The sequence below is a fragment of the Piliocolobus tephrosceles genome, chromosome 19, assembly GCF_002776525.5.
Source record: "Piliocolobus tephrosceles isolate RC106 chromosome 19, ASM277652v3, whole genome shotgun sequence".
Taxonomy (NCBI): Eukaryota; Metazoa; Chordata; class Mammalia; order Primates; family Cercopithecidae; genus Piliocolobus; species Piliocolobus tephrosceles.
This window is the reverse complement of record NC_045452.1, coordinates 32519111-32538718: the sequence shown is the minus strand read 5'-3', so window position 1 is coordinate 32538718 and position 19608 is coordinate 32519111. Positions and strand designations below refer to the sequence as shown.

At 52.7% G+C, this 19608-nt stretch overlaps 2 protein-coding genes and 1 long non-coding RNA gene across 5 annotated transcripts in view; 1 reads left to right on the top strand and 2 right to left on the bottom strand.

The window, feature by feature from the left end:
* Positions 1-3118, top strand: part of SYCE3 (synaptonemal complex central element protein 3) — an 11877-nt gene extending 8759 nt beyond the window's left edge. For both annotated transcript variants that reach the window (XM_023222219.1, XM_031934619.1), the window contains one exon: positions 2830-3118. In XM_023222219.1, the coding sequence (XP_023077987.1) occupies positions 2830-2987 (158 nt within the window). In that variant the 3' untranslated portion in view covers positions 2988-3118. The remainder of the gene's footprint in view (positions 1-2829) is intronic.
* An 88-nt stretch (positions 3119-3206) lies between these two features.
* On the bottom strand, positions 3207-10671 carry KLHDC7B (kelch domain containing 7B). Of its 2 annotated transcripts, XM_023222218.3 has the most exons (2): positions 4676-10671; positions 4191-4428 (listed from the first exon to the last, which is right to left on the bottom strand). In XM_023222218.3, exons 1-2 carry the CDS (start codon positions 7885-7887, stop codon positions 4323-4325), a joined length of 3318 nt encoding a protein of 1105 aa, XP_023077986.1. In that variant the 5' UTR covers positions 7888-10671; the 3' UTR covers positions 4191-4322. The 2 variants fall into 2 exon arrangements, with proteins under 2 accessions (XP_023077985.2, XP_023077986.1); XM_023222217.3 differs by having other exon boundaries at positions 3207-10669.
* Positions 10672-13902: 3231 nt separating this feature from the next.
* Positions 13903-18873, bottom strand: LOC111548878. The gene is made up of 3 exons (XR_003306892.1): positions 17882-18873; positions 15931-16028; positions 13903-14315 (listed from the first exon to the last, which is right to left on the bottom strand). It is a non-coding gene; the product is annotated as an uncharacterized LOC111548878 (long non-coding RNA).
* Positions 18874-19608: the final 735 nt, after the last annotated feature.

The following is a 19608-nucleotide window of genomic DNA, read 5'->3' as shown; positions in this document are numbered from 1 at the left end:
GAGGCAGGAGAATTGCTTGAACCTGGAAGGTGGAGGTTGCGGTGAGCCGAGATCGCGACATTGCACTCTAGCCTAGGCAACAAGAGCGAAACTCCATCTCAAAAAAAAAACAAAAAACAAAAAACAGCTGGGCATGGTGTTGCACACCTGTGGTCCCAGCCTCTTAGAGGCTGAGGTGGGAGGATCAGTTAAGCCGAGGGTTTGGAGCCTGCAGTGAGCCACGATTTTGCCACTGTACTCCAGTCTGGGCAACAGAGCAAGATCTCAACTCAAAAGCAGTACAAGACAAACATTCATTTCTCGAGGCTGGGAAGTCCAAGATCAAGGTGCCAACAGATCTGGTATCTGGTAAGAAGTCTCTTCCTGGTTTGTGGATGGTCACCTTCTTCTTTTTTTTTTGTTTGTTTGTTTTTTGTTTTTGTTTTTTGAGACGGAGTCTCACTCTGTCGCCCAGGCTGGGGTGCAGTGGAGCAATCTCGGCTCACTGCAAGCTCCACCTCCCGGGTTCACGCCATTCTCCTGCCTCAGTCTCCCGAGTAACTGGGACTATAGGTGCCCACCACCACGCCCAGCTAATTTTTTTGTATTTTTAGTAGAGACAGGGTTTCACTGTGTTAGCCAGGATGATCTCGATCTCCTGACCTCATGATCCACCCGCCTCGGCCTCCCAAAGTGCTGGGATTACAGGCGTGAGCCACTGTGCCTGGCCGATGGTCACCTTCTTCTTCTTTTTTTTTTCCTCTTTTGAGACAGGGTCACACTCTGTCGCCCAAGCTGGAGTGCAGTGGTGCAATCTTGGCTCACTGCAACCTCCACCTTCCAGGCTCAAGGGATCCTTTTTTTCACCTGAGCCTCCTCAGTAGTTGCAACTACAGGTGCACACCACCACGCCCAGCTAAATTTTATATTTTCTATAGAGACAGGGTTTCAACATGTTGCCCAGGCTAATCTCAAACTTCTGAGCTCAAGTGATCCACCCAACTCAGCCTCCCAAAGTGTTGGGATTATAGGTATGAGCCACCTTGCCCGACCAGCCACCTTCTTGTATCCTCACATAGAGCCTCACATATCCTTGCATAGAGTGAGAGTAAGCTCTTGTGTCTCTTCTTTAAGGGGTACTAATGCCATTCAGGAGGGTCTACCCTTAGGACCTAATCATTTCCAAAAGACCCGACCTCCTAATACTTTACGTCGGGGGTTAGGATTTCAACAGGTGAATTTGGGGGGACACATTCAGTCCATAACGTGTGCCAGACAGTTTACATATATCACCCATTTAATCCTCACAGTAAGCCATGAGATTGGTAGAGTTTCCTCATGAGTCTCCAAAGATGAGGAGACTGAGATAGATATAGATATAGATATAGTAGGTAGGTAGGTAGGTAGATAGATAGATAGATAGATAGTAGATAGATAGATAGATAGTAGATAGATAGAAGATAGATAGATAGGTAGATAGATAGATAGATAGATAGATAGTAGATAGATAGATAGATAGATAGTAGATAGATAGAAGATAGATAGATAGGTAGATAGATAGATAGATTTTTTTTTTTTTTTTTTTTTGAGACAAAGTTTCACTCTGTTGCCCATGCTGGAGTGCAGTGGTGCAATCTTGGCTCACTGCAACCTCCACCTTCCAGGTTCAGGCGATTCTCTTGCCTCAGCCTCCCTAGTAGCTGGGACTACAGGCACCCACCACCACACCCGGCTAATTTTTATATTTTTAGTAGAGATGGGCCAGGAACACTGGCCATGTTTGCCAGGATGGTCTCAATCTCTTGACCTCATGATCCGCCCCCCTCAGCCTCCCAAAGTGCTGGGATTACAGGCGTGACCCACTGCGCCTGGCTGGGATTGATGTATTTAAGCCACTTGTTCCAGGTCACATAGTTGGCAGGTGGAGAGCTGGAAGGCATACTCTGCTCTGGCTCCCAGGTCCCTGCTGCACCTGCTGTCCAGGTGGTCTGCAGCCTCCCTGTGCGGGAATGATCTGGGATGCTTGTTAGGATTTCACAAAGAGGAATTTTAAAGGGATATGTTTGCTATCTACAGTTGGTTGTCGTGCAGAGGGGAGATGACCTTTGTTCTGTATATTTGTAGAGGGCTGAACCACACCAGCCAGTGGACTATGTAGAGAAAAGGTTGGAGGTGGGATTTCTGCACACACTTCCTTTGAGTTCACACAGGAAGCATGTGTCCACCTATAGGCCCAGGGAATGCTACCTTCAAGTTGCTGTCAGAGGGAAAGAGCAAGAGAGTCTGTCAGTTCATTGGTAGATGGTCAAGGACACCTTCCCAAGAGGAGAAGCCCCAGGCTTGGGCCTCGGCGAAAGCATAGAGGTGCCCAGGTGGAGGTGGGCAGGCATCCCAGGCCACTGAACATGAGGTGACATGAGGCTGGGGTCTTGCAGGACTAGGAACAGTCAGCTCTGCCTGAGTGTGTGAGCTTGGGTAGATGTTAGGACTCCTCAGGGGCCACCTGCAGCCACTGGCTGTGAACTGCATGCAGGTAAGGAGCTGTGGTTTGCCCTAATTCTCCTCACATTTCGTATCAGACCGGCCTCTAGCTTTTTAACATCATGTCTGGTGTATCCAGGAGTTATGCCTTGCATGAGACTAGGAAGTGTCACTATGGATATTTGTAGGGAGTTTTTATGAGCCTGTAACAAGTAGCCTACCAGCTGTCTCTCCCTGGAGTAACTGGGTGCCTCAGCAGGGTCTGGGCCTCCAGGTGCTGAGCCCAGCTGCAAGCATCTGACCCTTCTGGGGTACCCCGGAGCTGCAGCCCCTCTCTGTGGCCTGACCAGGCCTGTCTGCTTGTTGCAGTGCAGGCAACCTGGATGGCCTATGACATGGTGGTGATGCGCACCAACCCCACGCTGGCCGAGTCCATGCGTCGGCTGGAGGATGCCTTCGTCAACTGCAAGGAGGAGATGGAGAAGAACTGGCAAGAGCTGCTGCATGAGACCAAGCAAAGACCGTAGGCCCCACTGGCCCACCACAGCTGCCATGCCACCCTCTGCCCATTAAGAGGTCCCTGGGGGATGGAGCTGGTGCCCACGTGAACAGCTGTATGCACTGTAATTGTTTCTTAATAAACTTATTTTTAAGCACAGCCCGAGGACCTTTTCTCTCCCATGCCATGATCCACCCAGCTGCATATCAAGCCTTGTGAACAAAACACGACAAGTGCAAGCTGCAGGTGCTTTCGGTGAATTAAAATGTATTTGGTGCCAGTGGTGCTGAACATAGAATAAAAAACAAACAAAAAAAAAAGAGCCCAGACAGGGACACCCAGGCTGGAGGTTGGAGTGGGCCATAGTCAGATTTATTCACCTTTCTAGCATGGGTTTCAAAGTGCATAAGGGGAGAAAACACAGCATGGATTGAGCTGTGCGTCCTGGACACCGTGCAAGGTGCTCACAGCTGCAACCTTGTCTCCCGCAGCTCTCCTGGGCGACAGATGTCCACTGTCCATGTTTTACAGACAAGGAGAAAGGGAAGTCAAATGTCCAAGTCCACACAGCTAAAAACGGGCAGAACTAGGGTGACGCTCAGGCCTCATTTAGAGGTGGGGGATTGGTGAGAAGTGGAGTGGGCTTCTGGAGGGGCTGGGAGAGCCCCACAAGGCTGCAGAGGGTGGTGAGCCCGGAGTGGGCCTGCCTGGTGTGAGCTGGGGGTATGGGTAGGGGCTGCAGCCTGCAGGACAGCACACACGGACCCAGTTTCAGAGGCAAGGGTTCTAGGCCCTTGAGAATCCACAGCGCCAAACAGACCCAGCTGGCTACAGAGTTGGTACCTGGGGAGGCCTTAGGACAGGCAGAAAGTCCCAGAGGCGAGGGCATTGCCCTCGAGGACAAAGGTTTTTGCTCCCTGTCCTGCTGGCAGAGCCTAGGAGGTGTGAATGTTTTCTACCCCCTCCTCTCGGCTCAGCAGAGCTCCAGCAAGCCAGGTCCTTGTCTGTGGGGACACGTCAGTCCCTGGCTCTAGGGAATAGGGAGTGCCACAGACAGAGGGGTGTGAGCAGGCTGAGTGGGTCTGTAAGCAGGCACAGAATTGAGTCAGGAAACAGTTTGAGTGTGGAGTAAGGGGCAGAAAGAGGCTGAGGGCGTCTGGGCTTCAAAATAATTGACAACCTTTAAAGCAGACGGGGAAAGTTGTCCAGAAACAAGAGCAGGAAATTCTGATCCCAGCCCCCTCCCTGAGCCCCGGCCCCTCAGGCCCATCCCAGGAGGGTCTCCCTGCAGAGCTGTGAAGCAGCTTTGGTTCTCTGCCTGCCACTCAGAGTGAGGTCTGCAGCCGGTCCTCAGCGGGCAGAGTCAGGATGAATGGACTGAGGACCCCAGTGCTCCCCATGGGGAAGGGCTGCAGCTCCTTGGCCTGGAACTGGGCAGTCCCCCCAGAGACCGTGAACGTGGCAGTGACCTGGGGGTTGAGGCAGTAAATGGTGTTACCCAGGGTGGTGCAGCGCAGTGGGGCGGGGGCGGGCAGGGGCAGGGAGGCAGCCCTGCTCCAGGAGCCGGTCACCGTGTTGTAGCGCATCACCTCGGCGCCCACACCCCGCAGCAGGTCGAAGCGGTATAAGAAGCCCCCGAGCGCCACGATGTCGCTGGAACGCCGGTGGCTGGCACTGTATGGGCACTCGTCCCAAGCATCCTTCACGGGACTGTACCTGAGCAGGCGGTAGAAGAGGTGACCCCCTGTGACGTAGATGTCCCCACGGCAGGCCACAGCCTCGTGGGCCACAGGGAAGGTGCCTGCGGGGAGAGGCGCGCGTGGGGTCCAGGCATCTGTACGCGGGTCGTAGCACTCCATGCTGTACAGGCACTCGCCACCGATGGCATATAGCAGCCCGTCCAGGGCCACCAGCTTGAGCTGGGCTCGGGCCTGCTGCATAGGTCGAACCTGGCTCCAGATGTTGGTCAGAGGGTTGTAGCAGAAGACCTCGTTGGAGCAGACGGCCTTGGCACCGGAGCCACGGATGCCCCCCGCCAGGAACAGATAGTTGTGCATGGTGCAGAGACCGCAGCCCCGGAGCGGGGCCTCCTCGGGCACCTGGGTCAGGGGCCGCCAGGTGTTCTCCCGGGGGTTGAACACATGCAGGTGCGAACGTAGCGGCAGGGGCACAGGGGCCACCACAGGAGGCTCCTCGCTACGAGGGCCCCTGGGGAGCCCTGAGCGGCCCCCCTGGTAGGGGCTGGGCAGTACGAGGACGCCCAGCACCGCCTGGCCCCGGCCGGTCCGCAGGCTGAGGATGCGCTCGCGGTCCGCTGCGCTCAGCCGGCGGTACAGGCTCGGGTCTCCCAGCACTCGCAGCAGGTTGTTGCTCATCAGCGCGTAGGTCTCCTGCGCCAGGCCGGGCTCCCCGTGCTGCTGGGCAAAGGCCAGCACGTCCAGGCAACTGCCCAGGTCCAGCCGCCGCCGCAGGGCCGCCGCCGTGGTGGGCTCCAGGGCCCGGGAGCTGGGTTTCCGGGGCCCCTCCACCACCCCCCAACTCCCGGGCCTCTGCAGAAACACCAGGAGTTTCCGGGCCTCCTTCTGCTTCTCTGTGAGCGCCCCGCTGCGGCCGGCAGGGCTGCCCCCCTCCCCCGGCGGCTCCCCTTGAGGGTCCCCTGAGGCGGCCGGCCTGACCTCCTGCTGCGAGGTCGGGGCGATTTCACACCTGCTGCGTTTCCGTGGCTGGGGTACCGGCTGTGAGAGCCTCACAGAGGAGCAGGCCACGGGGCCAGACGGCCTCTGTGCAGAGGGCTGTGGGGGGCCCCTGGGCACTGCCGCTTGGGACAGCGAGTCTAGACTTTTCTCCCTGGTTCCCTCTCCTCTTAGGCCTGGGGGAGGGTCTGGGCTGGGCTTTCCGTTGGTCTGGGAGCTTCTTGTCTGTGGTTGACCTCCAGCCCCAACCAGGCCCCCTATACCTGTCCCCATGACTGTCCCCACTGAAGAAGAGGGGCCATCTGTGTCCTCAGAGTGTGTGGAAGTGCTGGGATCCACAGGGCTCCCAGGAACCGCCCTTGGGACACTCCCTTGGGGCCCCTCTTGCCTGGGGAAGGGGTGGCTTCTAAGAACCATGGCAGTAAGGTTTCCCCAGCTGGCTGAGACCTGCCCCTCCTGGTAGCGGCTGGGGAGAGCCACACTCTCCTGAGGCTTTGACCCGCCAGCTGGGACAGGGGATGCGGCTGGGGCAGGAGATGTGACTGGGGTCGGGACTGGAGTTGGAGCTGGGGTTAGGGCTGGGGTTGGGGCTGAGGTGAGGGTTGGGACTGGGACTGGGGCTGGGGCTGGAGTTGGGGCTGGAGCTGGAGCTGGGGCTGGAGTTGTAGCTGGACTTGGGGCTGGGGCTGGGGTTGAAGTTGGAGCTGAGGTTGGAGCTGGGGTTGGGGCTGAGGTGGGGGATGAGGTTGAGGTGGGGGCTGGGGTCGGTACTGATGCCGGGGATGAGGCCAGGGCTGGGGCTAGGGCTGAGGCTGGAACTGAAGTTAAGACTTGGACCGAGGCTGAACTTGGGGCTAGCGCTGCTCTGAGATTTTTGCCCACAGAAGGACCCTGGGTAACCCCCAGGGGCAAAAAATCTGAAGGAGACGGGGTCGGGAGAGTCAGGGCTTCAGGTGGGAACCCGGGGCCGGGAGCTGCGGGCGGGGAGGCAGACAGCGCGCCTGGCTCACGGCTCTGGGAAGGGGCGCGGCTGCGGAAGGCTGCGGCCGGCTTTGCTTGCTCCAGGGGCCGGGTCTGCCCCAGGTCAGCAGCAGGACTGTCGTCTCCGGGGCCGTCAGCCCCGGCCTCGCCCGCATCGTTGGCCCCTGAGGCCCCCGGCCCTTGGGACGAGAGTGGGCGTCCTTGAGGCGGACTGTCTAGCCAGGGGCGCGTAGAGCCTGGGGCTGGGCCAAAGCTCCGGGTGCCCGGGACCTCCCTGCTGGCCCAGGGCCAGCCTCCTCCGGGGGCAGGGACCCCCGAAGCCGCCCTGCTCCAGCCAACCTTAGCCCCAGAGCCCCCCGTCTGAGACCCAGGCTGCGGGGCGCGGGGCGCGGGCTCCTGGGCGAGTGGGGGTCCTGTGGGCAGGCCGCGCGCGTGGGCGTCCAGGGCGGCGGCCTCATCCACCGCGTCCCACACGCTCCCCGCGGCGCCCAGGCGAAGCGGGTCCACTTTCCGGGGGCGGCGGGCTCTGTCTCCCGAGCCAGCGTCCATCCTCCGCCGCCGGCCCCGGCCTCTCCCCAGCGAGCCCGAGGGCCCCGCGCCCGCCTGCCAGGGGCCAGTGTCCTGTTGCCCCGCGGGGCCCGCCGCCTGGCGAGAGGGTGCCCTGACACCACCTGTCTCCGCCTGCGCCTCCGCTTCGCTGCCAGGGCTCCGAGGAGTGAAGTGGATCAGGAGGGGGGCGGACATCCCCCGCTCTTCACTCCTGCCCAGGAGGGCAGTGCCTGGCCTGGGAGGCTCCTTTCCTTCCGCTCCGGAGGCCGTGGGGGTGGCTCTGCCCCGTTGTTGTCCTAATGCCCCTCTGCGGGCCTCCTCGACAGCTGTCTTGAGTGGAAGCTGGGCCATGGTGGCCGGGCCCCCGCCCTGGGCTGCAGCAGGGACAGGGCTCCGCTGGCCGCGTCCTGGGGGCTCCAGTTTCCCCTGCCCTGGGCTCGGCCCCTCGCTGCCATCACTAACCTTGGACTTCGGTTGCAGGGCCAGATCCGCTCCTCCTGCCTGATGAGGTTGAGCCCCCAGGGCTGTGGACGCTGGTCCTGCCACCTCTTGGTCGTGCCCGGAGCCAAACCAGTGTAAGGCCAGCGCTGTGGCAGCCACCACAGCCAGTGCCAGGAGGGCCAGCACAGCACTATCCCAGTCATTGTCACTGTCCCAGTCCCAGCCCCAGAGGGGACCATCTGGCTCCAAGGTGCCCTGGATCATGGTTCAGGGCTGCAACCCGCTGCAAGGGGCCCGATGGCAGGCTGGCAGTGCATACAGAGCACAGAGGCCTGGGCTGGGGCACCAGCCAGCGCCCGCCCCAAGGGCTGCCCAGTTAAGGTGGACCAGTCCTCCAGGGCCTGGGAAGGGTAGGGTCTCTGCTTGCACCCAGGCCTGGGGGTATCAGTAGGGCCTGGCTGCAGATATCAGGAGACAGTGAGGCTTATGGTAGGATAGGAGCCCAGGGTCTCTGCAAGCACCTCACCAGCTCCTGACCTCTTCTCCTCCTCATAGGCCCCAGGGTCCAATGGCAGCGTTCCTGAGCTCTGTGCTGACATCACAGCCAACCTGCTTCTGCCTGGTAGACCCTCACATCCCTAAATTCATTCCACACCCCAGAGTCTCTTCTCTCAGCCTGGGTCCAGCTTCAGGGGGCTTGGCAGGGAAGGGTTACCCACAGGGAGATGTTATCTCGAGCTCTAGCAATGTGATGCAGCCCTGATGAAATCACCAGAAACCGGAGAGGCTGATTCCACCGTGGGCCAGCACGGGAGGGGTGGGGGCCGTGCACGCGAGGGGTGGGGACCGTGCCTGATGGTGGTCTCTCGAGCTGAAGAGGGAGACCCTGGGCATGGGTCCTGGCAGTGAGCATTATCATTGCAGGAGTGCAGTGGAAATTTGCATTGGGGCACAGGGAGGGGGCACAGAGGGGAGGCAGAGGTTCCCATAGCTCCTCCTCCAGCAGCTTCTGGACTCCTTGCTCTGGGTTCACCAAACATGGGATAGGGTTTTCAAGTCAACAGAAAAAAAATAATAAATGGGATAAAAAAATCCAAACATATTTCTCTCTTTATGGCCAGGCTTATTTCAGCCCACCTAGACCTTCTAGGATCTCCTAGACCCCCTGCACCCATCGAGAGTGTCTTGACTGCCCAGATGAGACTCTCACTGTGTCCCTGGTGAGCCTGAGTCCAGCCTGCCCTGTACTCCAGTTACCGCATCAGCCAGCACCTGGATCCTTTAGAAACCACCCCCCTCTGGCCCCAGGTGTTCTAATAGCCAGACTCTGGGTGTCTTCATCTCAGTCCTCAGCCTTCCCTTATCTGAGCTGAGGACTCGCCCACAAGACCACATCCTGGCTGGTACCTCCTAGCCCTGGTTCAGGCCGGCATGTAGGTGCCTCTGTCGGATGTGAGCACTTACTCCCTGAGGAAGAAGCCTTGGCTCCTCCATCTGCTCCTTACTTAATCCCATCTCAGGAGTGAGTCTTGGGACAGGTGCCAGGTGGGGCTCAGACATGAAAAAGAGCTTGGAGTCCCTGGGACAAAGGCAGGACTCCCTGGAAAGTACTGTGCGTATTTTTCCTTCCTCTGGGACACAGTAGGCCTGGGGATTTCTCCCTTACTCAAGCAGCAAGGAGATGGCCTAGGAGTGTCCCTGGCACCCAGCCTGAATGCTACTGAGCCTCAGGTAATTCACCTCCCAGGTCCCCCTGGGGCTATTGATGACAGTGAGAGGGTGAGGGCAGGCCCCACACCTTAAGGTGGACCTCAAGTTGGGGAAAGGCTTTCTAGACCCTGCCCTTATTCTCTGTCCCAGTCTCAGGCTCTGCCTCTTGGTTAAGTTTGGGGTCCACAAACCTTCAGAGGATGGAGATGACACCCCCCTGCCTGCACCTTCTTACAGGCCATTGAGTGCCCATCAGTCAACTCCACCCAGCTTCTGAAGACCCCAGGCTCTGTCAGAGAACAAGGGCAGCGTTCAGTCCATGATGCCTTCGGACACCATGGTAGGAGGAACGGAACAGAGGAAGTCACCCCACCAGCTCCCCCAGGTGTGAGGACCGCTAGCAAGGACATGCTCAGTCCCATTCTCTGTGGAAGGGAAATGCCTCACTTTGTCAAAATTCAGATCAAGGGCAGAACTCTGTCCTTTGTGGGGAAACTCCCGGTCGGGAAGGTGACTGAGGACAGGTCACTCCCCGAAATGTGGGAGTTTTGCCTCCTAACTTCCTAGAGAGTTAAAATGTGGCACACCCAGGCACAGTGGCTTGTGCCTTCAATCCTAGCTACTCGGGAGGTCGAGGTGGGAGGATCACTCTAACCAAAGAGTTTAAGACCAGCCTGAGCAACATAGCAAGACCCGCCTCTTTAAAAAGAACTGAAAAAACCCCAGTGTGGCACTGCTAGAAAGGTGGCAGGACTTCAAAAGCACATGAGATCACCTGCACCACTGTGAAACGCGAGTCACCGTGCTGCTTGTGCTATGATAGCGCAAATATCACCATTTACTTTCAAGATAAAAAATCAAGAAAATGGGTCCCGGGAAGGTCTGACCCTCAGCAGCCTCCTTGGAGCACCCTTCTGATTACCTGCGGAGGCGGCCCAGCCACTGGAGGAAGGAAACCCTGTACCAACCTCTCCAAGGAGCAAGGGACTCCTGCCTAAGACCTGAAGCTGCTGTTTCCTCAGAGACAACACAAGTGCAATAAGAAAGGGGGTCGTCCCCGCCTGCTGACACCATCGCCACCTGCACACTGGCGTCCACCAGAACCCACCACCACCTGATCACCCAGCCTGGGCAAAGCTGGCCTCGGCCACTGCTGTGCCCTTTCTAAAACATTTCGTAGTGCTACAGTGAAATGAAGACGTAAGTCCAAATGGAGAACTAAATACAGAGACAGCTCACACACATACAATATGTAGAAAGCAGCAAACTCCATCAAATGTAAAGTTTCTCTATGATTGGAATGTTTTCAAAATAAGAACTATTGTACAACCAAAAATGATTATACGAAACAAAGAATGTCAGAGGCAGGCGTGGTGGTGCATGCCTGTAATTCCAGTTACTCAAGAGGCTGAGGTAGGAGAATCACGTGAACCGGGGAGGCGGAGGTTGCACCAATCTCGGTGAGCCGAGATTGCACCACTGCACTCCAGCCTGGGCAACAAGAGTGAAACTCCATCTAAAAAAAAAATACATAAATAAATAAAGAAAAATAAATAAAACAAAATTAAAAAGCAAGAAAATGAACTAGAAATTAGTAGCAAGAGGAATTTTGGATTTTGAAAACTATACAAACACATGGAAATTAAACAATATGCCCCTGAATGACCAGTGGGTCAATGAAGAAATTAAGTAGGGAACTAAAAATTTTCTTGAAACAAATGAAAATGGAAATATGACATACCAGGCCGGGCATGGTGGCTCACGCCTGTAATCCCAGCACTTTGGGAGGCTGAGGCAGGCGAATCACAAGGTCAGGAGATCGAGACCATCCTGGCTAACACGGTGAAACCCTGTCTCTACTAAAATACAAAAAATTAGCTGGGCATGGTGGCGGGCGCCTGTAGTCCCAGCTACTCCGGAGGCTGAGGCAGGAGAATGGCGTGAACCTGGGAGGCAGGGCTTGCAGTGAGCTGCACTCCAGTCTGGGTGACAGACTCTGTCTCCAAAAAAAAAAAGAAAAGAAAAAAAGACATACCAAAACCTATGGGATGCAGAGAAAGCAGTGCTAAGGAAAATTTATAGCAATGGGAGCGTATGTCCGAAAAAAGCAGAAAAGGCAGAGTGTGGTGTCTGACACCTATAATCCCAGCACCTTGGGAGGCCAAGGCAGGAGGATTGCTCAAGCCCAGTCATTCAAAACCAGCCTGGGCAACACAGCAAGACCCCGTCTCTACAAAAAATTTACTAGCCAGGTGTGGTGCTACATGCCTATAGTTCCAGCTACTCAGGAGGCTGAAGTGAGAGGATCTTTTGAGCCTGGGAGGTCGAGGCTGCAGCGGGCCAGGACCATGCCACTGCACTCTAACCCAGGCAACAGAGCGAGACCCTGTCTGGGAAAAAAAGACTTTAAAAACTTCAAATAAACAACCCAACAATGTCTCTTACAGAACTAGAAATGTAAGAGCAAACCAAACCCAAAATTTGTAGAAGAAAAGAAATAATAAAGATCAGAGCAGAAATAAATGAAACCAAAACTAAAAAACAATACAGGCCAAGGCGCGGTGGCTCACACATGTAATCGCAGCACTTTGGGATGCCAAAGTGGGCAGATCACTTGAGCTCAGGAGTTCGAGATCAGCCTGGCCCACATGGTGAAACCCTATCTCTACAAAAAAATACGAAAATTAGCCAGGCACAGTGACACACACCTGTAGTCTCAGCTACTTGGGATGCTGAGGTGGGAGGATTGCTTGAGCCCAGGAAGTAGAGGTTGCAGTGAGCTGAAATCATGCCACTGCACTTCAGCCTGGGTAGTAAGGTGACACTATCTCAAAAAAAAAAAAAAAAAAAAAAAAAAAGACAACAATAATAATAATAATGATAATTGTTAAAAGACATAAGATGTCAAACAGGTATATGAAAAGGTGCTTTAACATAATTGATCATCAGAGAAATGTAAATCAAAACTACAATGAGGTATCATCTTACCCTAGTTAAAATGGCTTTTATCCAAAAGACAGGTAATAACAGCCGGGCGCAGTGGCTCACACGTGTAATCCCAACACTTTGGGAGGCTGAGGTCGGCGGAACACCTGAGATCAGGAGTTCAAGACCAGCCTGGCCAACATGGTGAAATCCTGTCTCTACTAAAAATACAAAAAAATTATCCAGGCATGGTGGTGCACGCCTGTAGTCCCATCTACTTGGGAGACTGAGGCAGGAGAATTGCTTGAACCTGGAAGGCAGAGGATGCAGTGAACTGATATCGCACCACTACACTCCAGCCTGGGCGACAGAGTGAGACTCCATCTCAAAAAAAAAAAAAAAAAAAAGGGTACCTAGAAAGAAGAACAAAATCTGTTCTTTGACAAATACATCATCGAATGTCACTGCTGATAAACAAATATTAGCCACTGAGTAAGGGGCGGGAAGGGGCGGGGGGCAGCGCGTCCCCGGGGTGCAACTGCCCCAGAACTCCAAGTGGTGGCTTCAGAACTGGATTAAAATTTGTTTCCGCGAAAGCCTGTAGTCATGTCCGGCGCGGACTGGCGTTTTCTGCCATAAACTGAGAACGCCTCAGGGGTGGCTCCGACGGCAGCGCGCGAGCGCCCTGGGCGGCGCCTGGAGGGTTAACAGCGATTCGCAGGTGAAATGTGAACCCGCAGCCTCTGGGCAAAGCTGGAGACTGGGAGGCCCCGGGAGCGCGAATTTCTCTGCATTTCCGGCTGTGGCCGCAGGAGGAGGCTGGAATCCAAAACGGGCAAAAAAGTGCGACACCGGGGCCGAGGTGTCGGGTCGCCTCGAGGTGGGAGGCCTAGGTGTCGGATCACCTGAGGTCAGCAGTTCGAGACCAGCGTGGCTAACACGGAGAAACCCTGTCTTTACCAAAAATACAAAGATTAGCCGCGCGTGGTGGCGAGCGCCTGTAGTCCCAGCTACTCCAGAGGCTGAGGCAGGAGAGTCGCTTGAACCCGGGAAGCAGAGGTTGCAGTGAGCTGAGATCGTGCCACTGCACTCCAGCCTGGGTGACAGAGCGAGACTCTGCCTCAAAAAAAAAAAAAAAAAAGAAAAAGAAAAAGAAAAAATGACACCAGCAAAGAGTTTTTTTCTATTAATAACTAGGTCCCCCCAACCCCCAAAAAGGAGGATGGCTAAAAGCAGAAAAATAAAGCAAAAAGTAAAGGCTTTTGGCCGGGCACAGTGGCTCACACCTGTAGTCCCAGCACTTTGGGAGGCCGAGGCAGGCAGATCACCTGAGGTCACGAGTTCAAGACCAGCCTGGCCAACACGGTGAAACCTCTTCTCTACTAAAAGAAAAAAAACAAACAAAAAAAATTTGCTAGACGTGGTGCCAGACACCTGTAATCTCAGCTACTCAGAAGGCTGAGGCAGGAGAATCACTTGAACGCGGGAGGTGGAGGTTTCAGTGAGCCAAGATCACGCCACAGCACTCCAGTCTGACCGACAGAGCGAGACTCTGTCTTAAAAAATGAAATAAATTAAAGGCTTTTATATTTCAAAATCTGAAGACAATCACTGTAGTTCAGATAAAATAAAATTTTCGTATTATTTTATTATTTTAACGTGTTTCATATTATTTTAACGTGTGACATTAGACAATTTCAGAAAGTTGTTTTGGGTGTTGCACTTCTGTCTTCTTAGGTGTCCTCATCCCTTTTCACCTCAGGAACTCAGCGTCTTCCTCAGCAGCACTTATGAAATCAGCCTAATGCAGTTGCTCAATAACATGAATTGCAGTAGACCACCGCAACCTTCCGGAAGCTCTCTCAGCTCAGTGCCCATTCTCCCACAGTCTCTTGGTTCTCCTTCTACCTCACCGATTGCTATTCCTCCGCTCTGCAGCTGAAAAAATGTGCCCAGGGCCTCCTGTGGGCCTAGCCAGGCTTGCTTACGTGGTGCAGTTTCCCATGAATGATGCCCAGTCATTACCATGCAACCTGTGGCAAGCCAGCAAGATGGCCCTGGTGACAGAAAAAAAAAACTGCACTAGGACTTGAATGTGGATCTAAGCCATATTCCTTACCAACAGCATGTTTTACAACCATGCGTTAAAGAAACATCTGACTCACAACAAAATTTTAAAGGGTTTATTTGAGTAAAAAGCAATTTATGAACTGGGGAACACCTGACTGAAAGAGGGTTAGTATTCCAGAGACAAGATATCAAATGCAAGTTTTTATTGGGAAAATGTAGAAGCACAATAAAGAAATGATTTGATTGGTTACGGTTATGGAGTTGCTTTCTTTGGCTTATCGTGTTGGAAAGTCAGTATCCGTGATATAATCATGATAGTTGGTTACTTATGATTGGGTGGGGTTAAAATTTATCTCTGTCTAATGGAAGCATTTATCAGAAACAACTCAGCCAGGCATGGTGGCTCACGCCTATAATCCCAGCACTTTGGTGGGAGGCGGAGGTGGGCAGATCACCTGAGGTCAGGAGTTCAAGAACAGCCTGGTCAACACAGTGAAACCCCATCTTTAGAAAAATACAAAAATTAGCCGGGTGCGGTGGCTCAAGCCTGTAATCCCAGCACTTTGGGAGGCCGAGACGGGCGGATCACGAGGTCAGGAGATCAAGACCATCCTGGCAAACACGGTGAAACCCCGTCTCTACTAAAAAATACAAAAATCTAGCCGGGCGAGGTGGCGGGCGCCTGTAGTCCCAGCTACTCAGGAGGCTGAGGCAGGAGAATGGCGTAAACCCGGGAGGCGGAGCTTGCAGTGAGCTGAGACCCGGCCACTGCACTCCAGCCTGGGCGACAGAGCGAGACTCCGTCTCAAAAAAAAAAAAAAAATACAAAAATACAAAAATTAGCTGGGCATGATGGCAAGTGCCTGTAATCCCAGTTACTCGAGAGGCTGAGGTGGGAGAATTGCTTGAAACTGGGAGGCAGAGGTTGTAGTGAGCCAAGATTGCACCATTGCACTCAAGCCTGGGCAACAGAGAAGACTGTGTCAAAAAAGAAAAAAAAGAAATGACTCATGCCTGTAATCCCAGCACTTTGGGTGTGAGGCTGAGGCAGGGCAGATGACTAGTGTTTGAGACCAGCCTGGGCAACATAGCAAGACTTTGTCTCTACTGGAGAAAAAAACAAACAAAAAAATGACTCAAGTTAAGTTTCACTTATGTTTTCAATTTAAGCAAGGTTGAAGTCACAAGGCCTAACTTTTTTGTCCGCTTAGGGATTCTTCAGGCCTGGTCTCCATTTTAATTTACTTGAACAGGCTGGGTGCAGTGGCTCACACCTGTAATCCCAGCACTTCAGGAGGCCAAGGCAGGTGGATCACCTGAGGTCAGGTGTTGGAGACCAGCCTGGCCAACAATGGAAACCCGTCTCCACTAAAAATACAAAAAAAATTAGCCGGGCATGGTGGTACTCACCTGTAATGCCACCTACTCGAGAGGCTGAGGCAGGAGAATCGCTGAGCCCAGGAGGTGGAGCTTGCAGTGAGCCAAGATCACGCCACTGCACTCCAGCCTGGGCAACACAGCGAGACTCCATCTCAAAAAAACAAAACAACAACAAAAAAACACATATATATACAAAAATTAGCTCAACGTGGTGGCACGCACCTGTAGTCCCAGCTACTCAGGAGGCTGAGGCAGGAGAATCGCTTGAACCTGGGAGGCGGAGGTTGTAATGAGCCGAGATTGCACCACTGCACTCCAGCCTGGGCGACAGAGTGAGACTCCATCTCAAAATAAATAAATAAACAAATAAATAAATAAATAAATAAAACTGTCATCTCAGTTTATTTTTCTTGTTGACAAATTCTGTAATGGAGATAATATGAGTTTATTTGATTAACAAAGCTAGGTAGAAAGTCCATTTTTACTAACTCACCAATATTCTTATTTATTAAAGATTAATCAAGCCGCATGCACGTGAAAAGTATTTGGGTTCGTTCCTCTTTTTTCTGAGAAAATACTTCATATAGACACGTTTTTCCTTTTCTTTTCTTTTTTCTTTTTTTTTTTTTTTTTGAGACAGAGTCTCACTCTGTCCCCCATGCTGGGGTGCAGTGGCGCAATCTCGGCTCACTGCAACGTCTGCCTCCCGGGTTCAAGAGATTCTCCTGCCTCAGCCTCCCGAGTAGCTGGGATTACAGGCGCCCGCCACCACACCCAGCTAATTTTTGTATTTTTAGCCAAGACAGGGTTTCTCCATGTTAGCCAGGCTGGTCTTGAACTCCTAGTAATCCACCCGCCTTGGCCTCCCAAAGTGCTGGGATTACAGGCGTGAGCCCACCATAAACACTTTTTTTCTCAGGCCAGTGACAAAAATGTCAGAGGTAAGTATTTGTCTGTCTGTTTAAGAAAACGAGGAGGCACACTGAAGAAATCACTTGATTGGTTCCAGTTATGCAACTTCCTTATTTGATCTGTCTAGTTGGGAAGTCCCTAGTTACACAATCAAGAATTAGCTGGCTGCTTAGGACTGGCTGAGGTTGAGTTTTACTTCTGCTTAACATAACCGTTTATCAGAAATGACTCCAGTTAAGTTTCACTTGTGTTTTCCATTTAGGCAAGGTTGAGGTCAGTTACAAGGCCTAACTGGTTTTGTCTGCTCAGGGATTCTTCAGGCCTGGTCTCTATTTTAATATTTAACCCATGTAAGGTAATTATGCTGGGGTTTCACAGGAACCTATTAGAGTTGGGAAAATTAAGTCTTGCTGGAATCTGACAGGACCTCACCGCAGATGTCAAATATGAGTCCACCAGCTTAAGGTCCCTGGTGAGGACCACAGAAACTTGAGAAGCTGCACTCATCAAACATCCCGCAAGCTAACTCGTGAAAGTTGGCGGAGAGACGCCTGAGCACTGAGCATCGGAGGCTGTTGCTTGTTTATGATCCATGTATCAGAGTGCTTGTTTCTGCCACTCTCCAGCCCCGGAGTGCCGCAGGGCCCTGGAGCTCTTTACCCACCTGCACACTCTCAGTCAGGGCAGCAAAGCTTTTGTGCGAAGAGCTGGATTGTGGCTATTTTTGCCTTTGCAGGTCATACAGTCTCTTGCAACTACTCAAGTCTGCCATTGTAACACAAAACTAACCTTAAAAAATAGTAAACAAAAGGATGTGGCTGCGTTCCAATAAAATTTTATTTTTTATGTTTATTTTATCTATCTATTTATTTATTTATTTATTTGAGACGGAGTCTCGCTCGGTCGCCCAGGCTGGAGTGCAGTGGCACGATCTCGGCTCACAGCAAGCTCCGTCTCCCAGGTTTATGCCATTCTCCTGCCTCAGCCTCCCGAGTAGCTGGGACTACAGGTGCCCACCACCATGCCCGGCTAATTTTTTGTACTTTTTTTTAGTAGAGACGGGGTTTCACCGTGTTCGCCAGCATGGTCTTGATCTCCTGACCTCGTGATCCGCCTGCCTTGGCCTCCCAAAATGTTGGGATTACAGGCGTGAGCCACCGTGCCCGGCCCCAATATAATTGTATTTACAGAAACAGGTGGTGGCTGGACTTGGTGACCCCTGCACTAAGCGGCCCCATCCATTCCCACGGCTTGCGCACACCTCGCAGGTCAGCATCTCCGACCTGGACCTCTCCGCTGCATCTGCCATGAACGTCTTCACCGGGAGGAAGACGACATCTCAAGACTGCTGTGCTCACATCAGGACTCTTGATTTTCCACTGTGCTGAATGTGGTCCATCGTGTTCAGCTTCCATTCCCACCTCCTTTTGTTTATTTTCTGGTATTTTAGAACCTAAAATACACATGAGGCAATACTGTGTTTTACAGACTCCTTTGCAGCCAGAGTTCTGGGCGAGGCTGTTGGAGTCAGTGCAGTTGTGTAAGATGTCAAACGCAGAAACGACTCCTCGGAGGCCTCCGCCCTGCGCTGACACTGCTGGCAGGCAGGGCTGTGGAGACTCAGCCGTTGCTGAGGGAGGCCTGGGCAGCAGGGGCGCAGCCTCAGGATCCCCGGCAGGTTCCTGATCTCAGAATCACAGCTACCTAGGTCTCCTCTTAAGCTCAGTAGTCCCAAAGGCCACCTCTTAGCTATTACACCACCAACGCATCCAGTGATTCTATAATATTCCCTATCATAAATCCATTTCTACCTTAAACCCAAGTGGGTGCTTGCCTGATACACTCACCCCACCTCTCTCATCTTCACCTCGGAAAATCTCTATCCTGAGTTAGTTCCAATCAGAAGGGAACAACCACACCAGGAATGTGAACAGGAAAAACATTAACATAGAGAATCGTTGCCTAGTAAGATGACGTTACTAGATAACAGCAAGGTCAAGAAAAGAGGATGCAAAGGGATTCAGAAGCAGCAAATGCAGAAAGATGCTGCGATGGCTGGGCTTCAGGAGCAAGGAAGGGCCAGGAATGCAAAGAGCTGCCCCGGCCCAAGGCCCAGCCAAGCTGGTGCATCAAATTAACCATCACATACAGTTAATATCTAAGAACCTTTTATTCTTTTCCTGTTTTAGAATTTTTTTGACAATTGAACACATTTTTGCATATGAACTTTAAATTTGTGTTTTCCTATTTTTAACATTGGAAATCTAACTGGAATTAAATATTTATATTCATTTGAGGAGTTGTTGTTTGTGACAGAGTCTCATTCTGTTCCCCAGGCTGGAGTGCAGTGGTGCAATCTTGGCTCACTGCAACCTCCACCTCCTGGGTTCAAGCAATCTCCTGCCTCAGCCTCCCGAGTAGCTGGGATTACAGGTGCCTGCCACTACGCTCAGTTAATTTTGTATTTTTAGTAGAGATGGGTTTTCATCATGTTGGCCAGGCTGTTCTCCAACTCCTGACCACAAGTGATCTACCTGCCTCAGCCTCCCAAAGTGCTGCAATTACAGGCGTGAGCCACCACGCCCGGTCTCGTCTTCCCATCTTGTTCAGAGGATTACTGGTAGGGTAACGAAAATCGTAAAGCTTTAGTCATCTGAACAGGTAACCTTAACTTGTTCTGTTTTCTCAAAAACATAATTTAAATCCAACTGTCCTTTTACACACCCGTGAATTTATATTATTATGTTTTACTGTTTTTGTTTTTGCTTTTGTTTTTGTTTTGAGACAGAGTTTTGCTCTTGTTGCCCAGGCTGAAGTGCAATGGTGTGATCTCGGCTCACCGCAACCTCCACCTCCCAGATTCAAGCAATTCTCCTGCTTCAGCCTCCTGAGTAGCTGGGATTACAGGGATGTACACCACATCTGGCTAATTTTTGTATTTTTAGCAGAGACAGGGTTTCTCCATGTTGGTCAGGTTGGTCTCGAACT

Coding starts and splice junctions, on each gene's coding strand:
- KLHDC7B (XM_023222217.3), bottom strand. CDS start 7,887: ATGATCCAGGGCACCTTGGAGCCAGATGGTCCCCTCTGGGGCTGGGAC.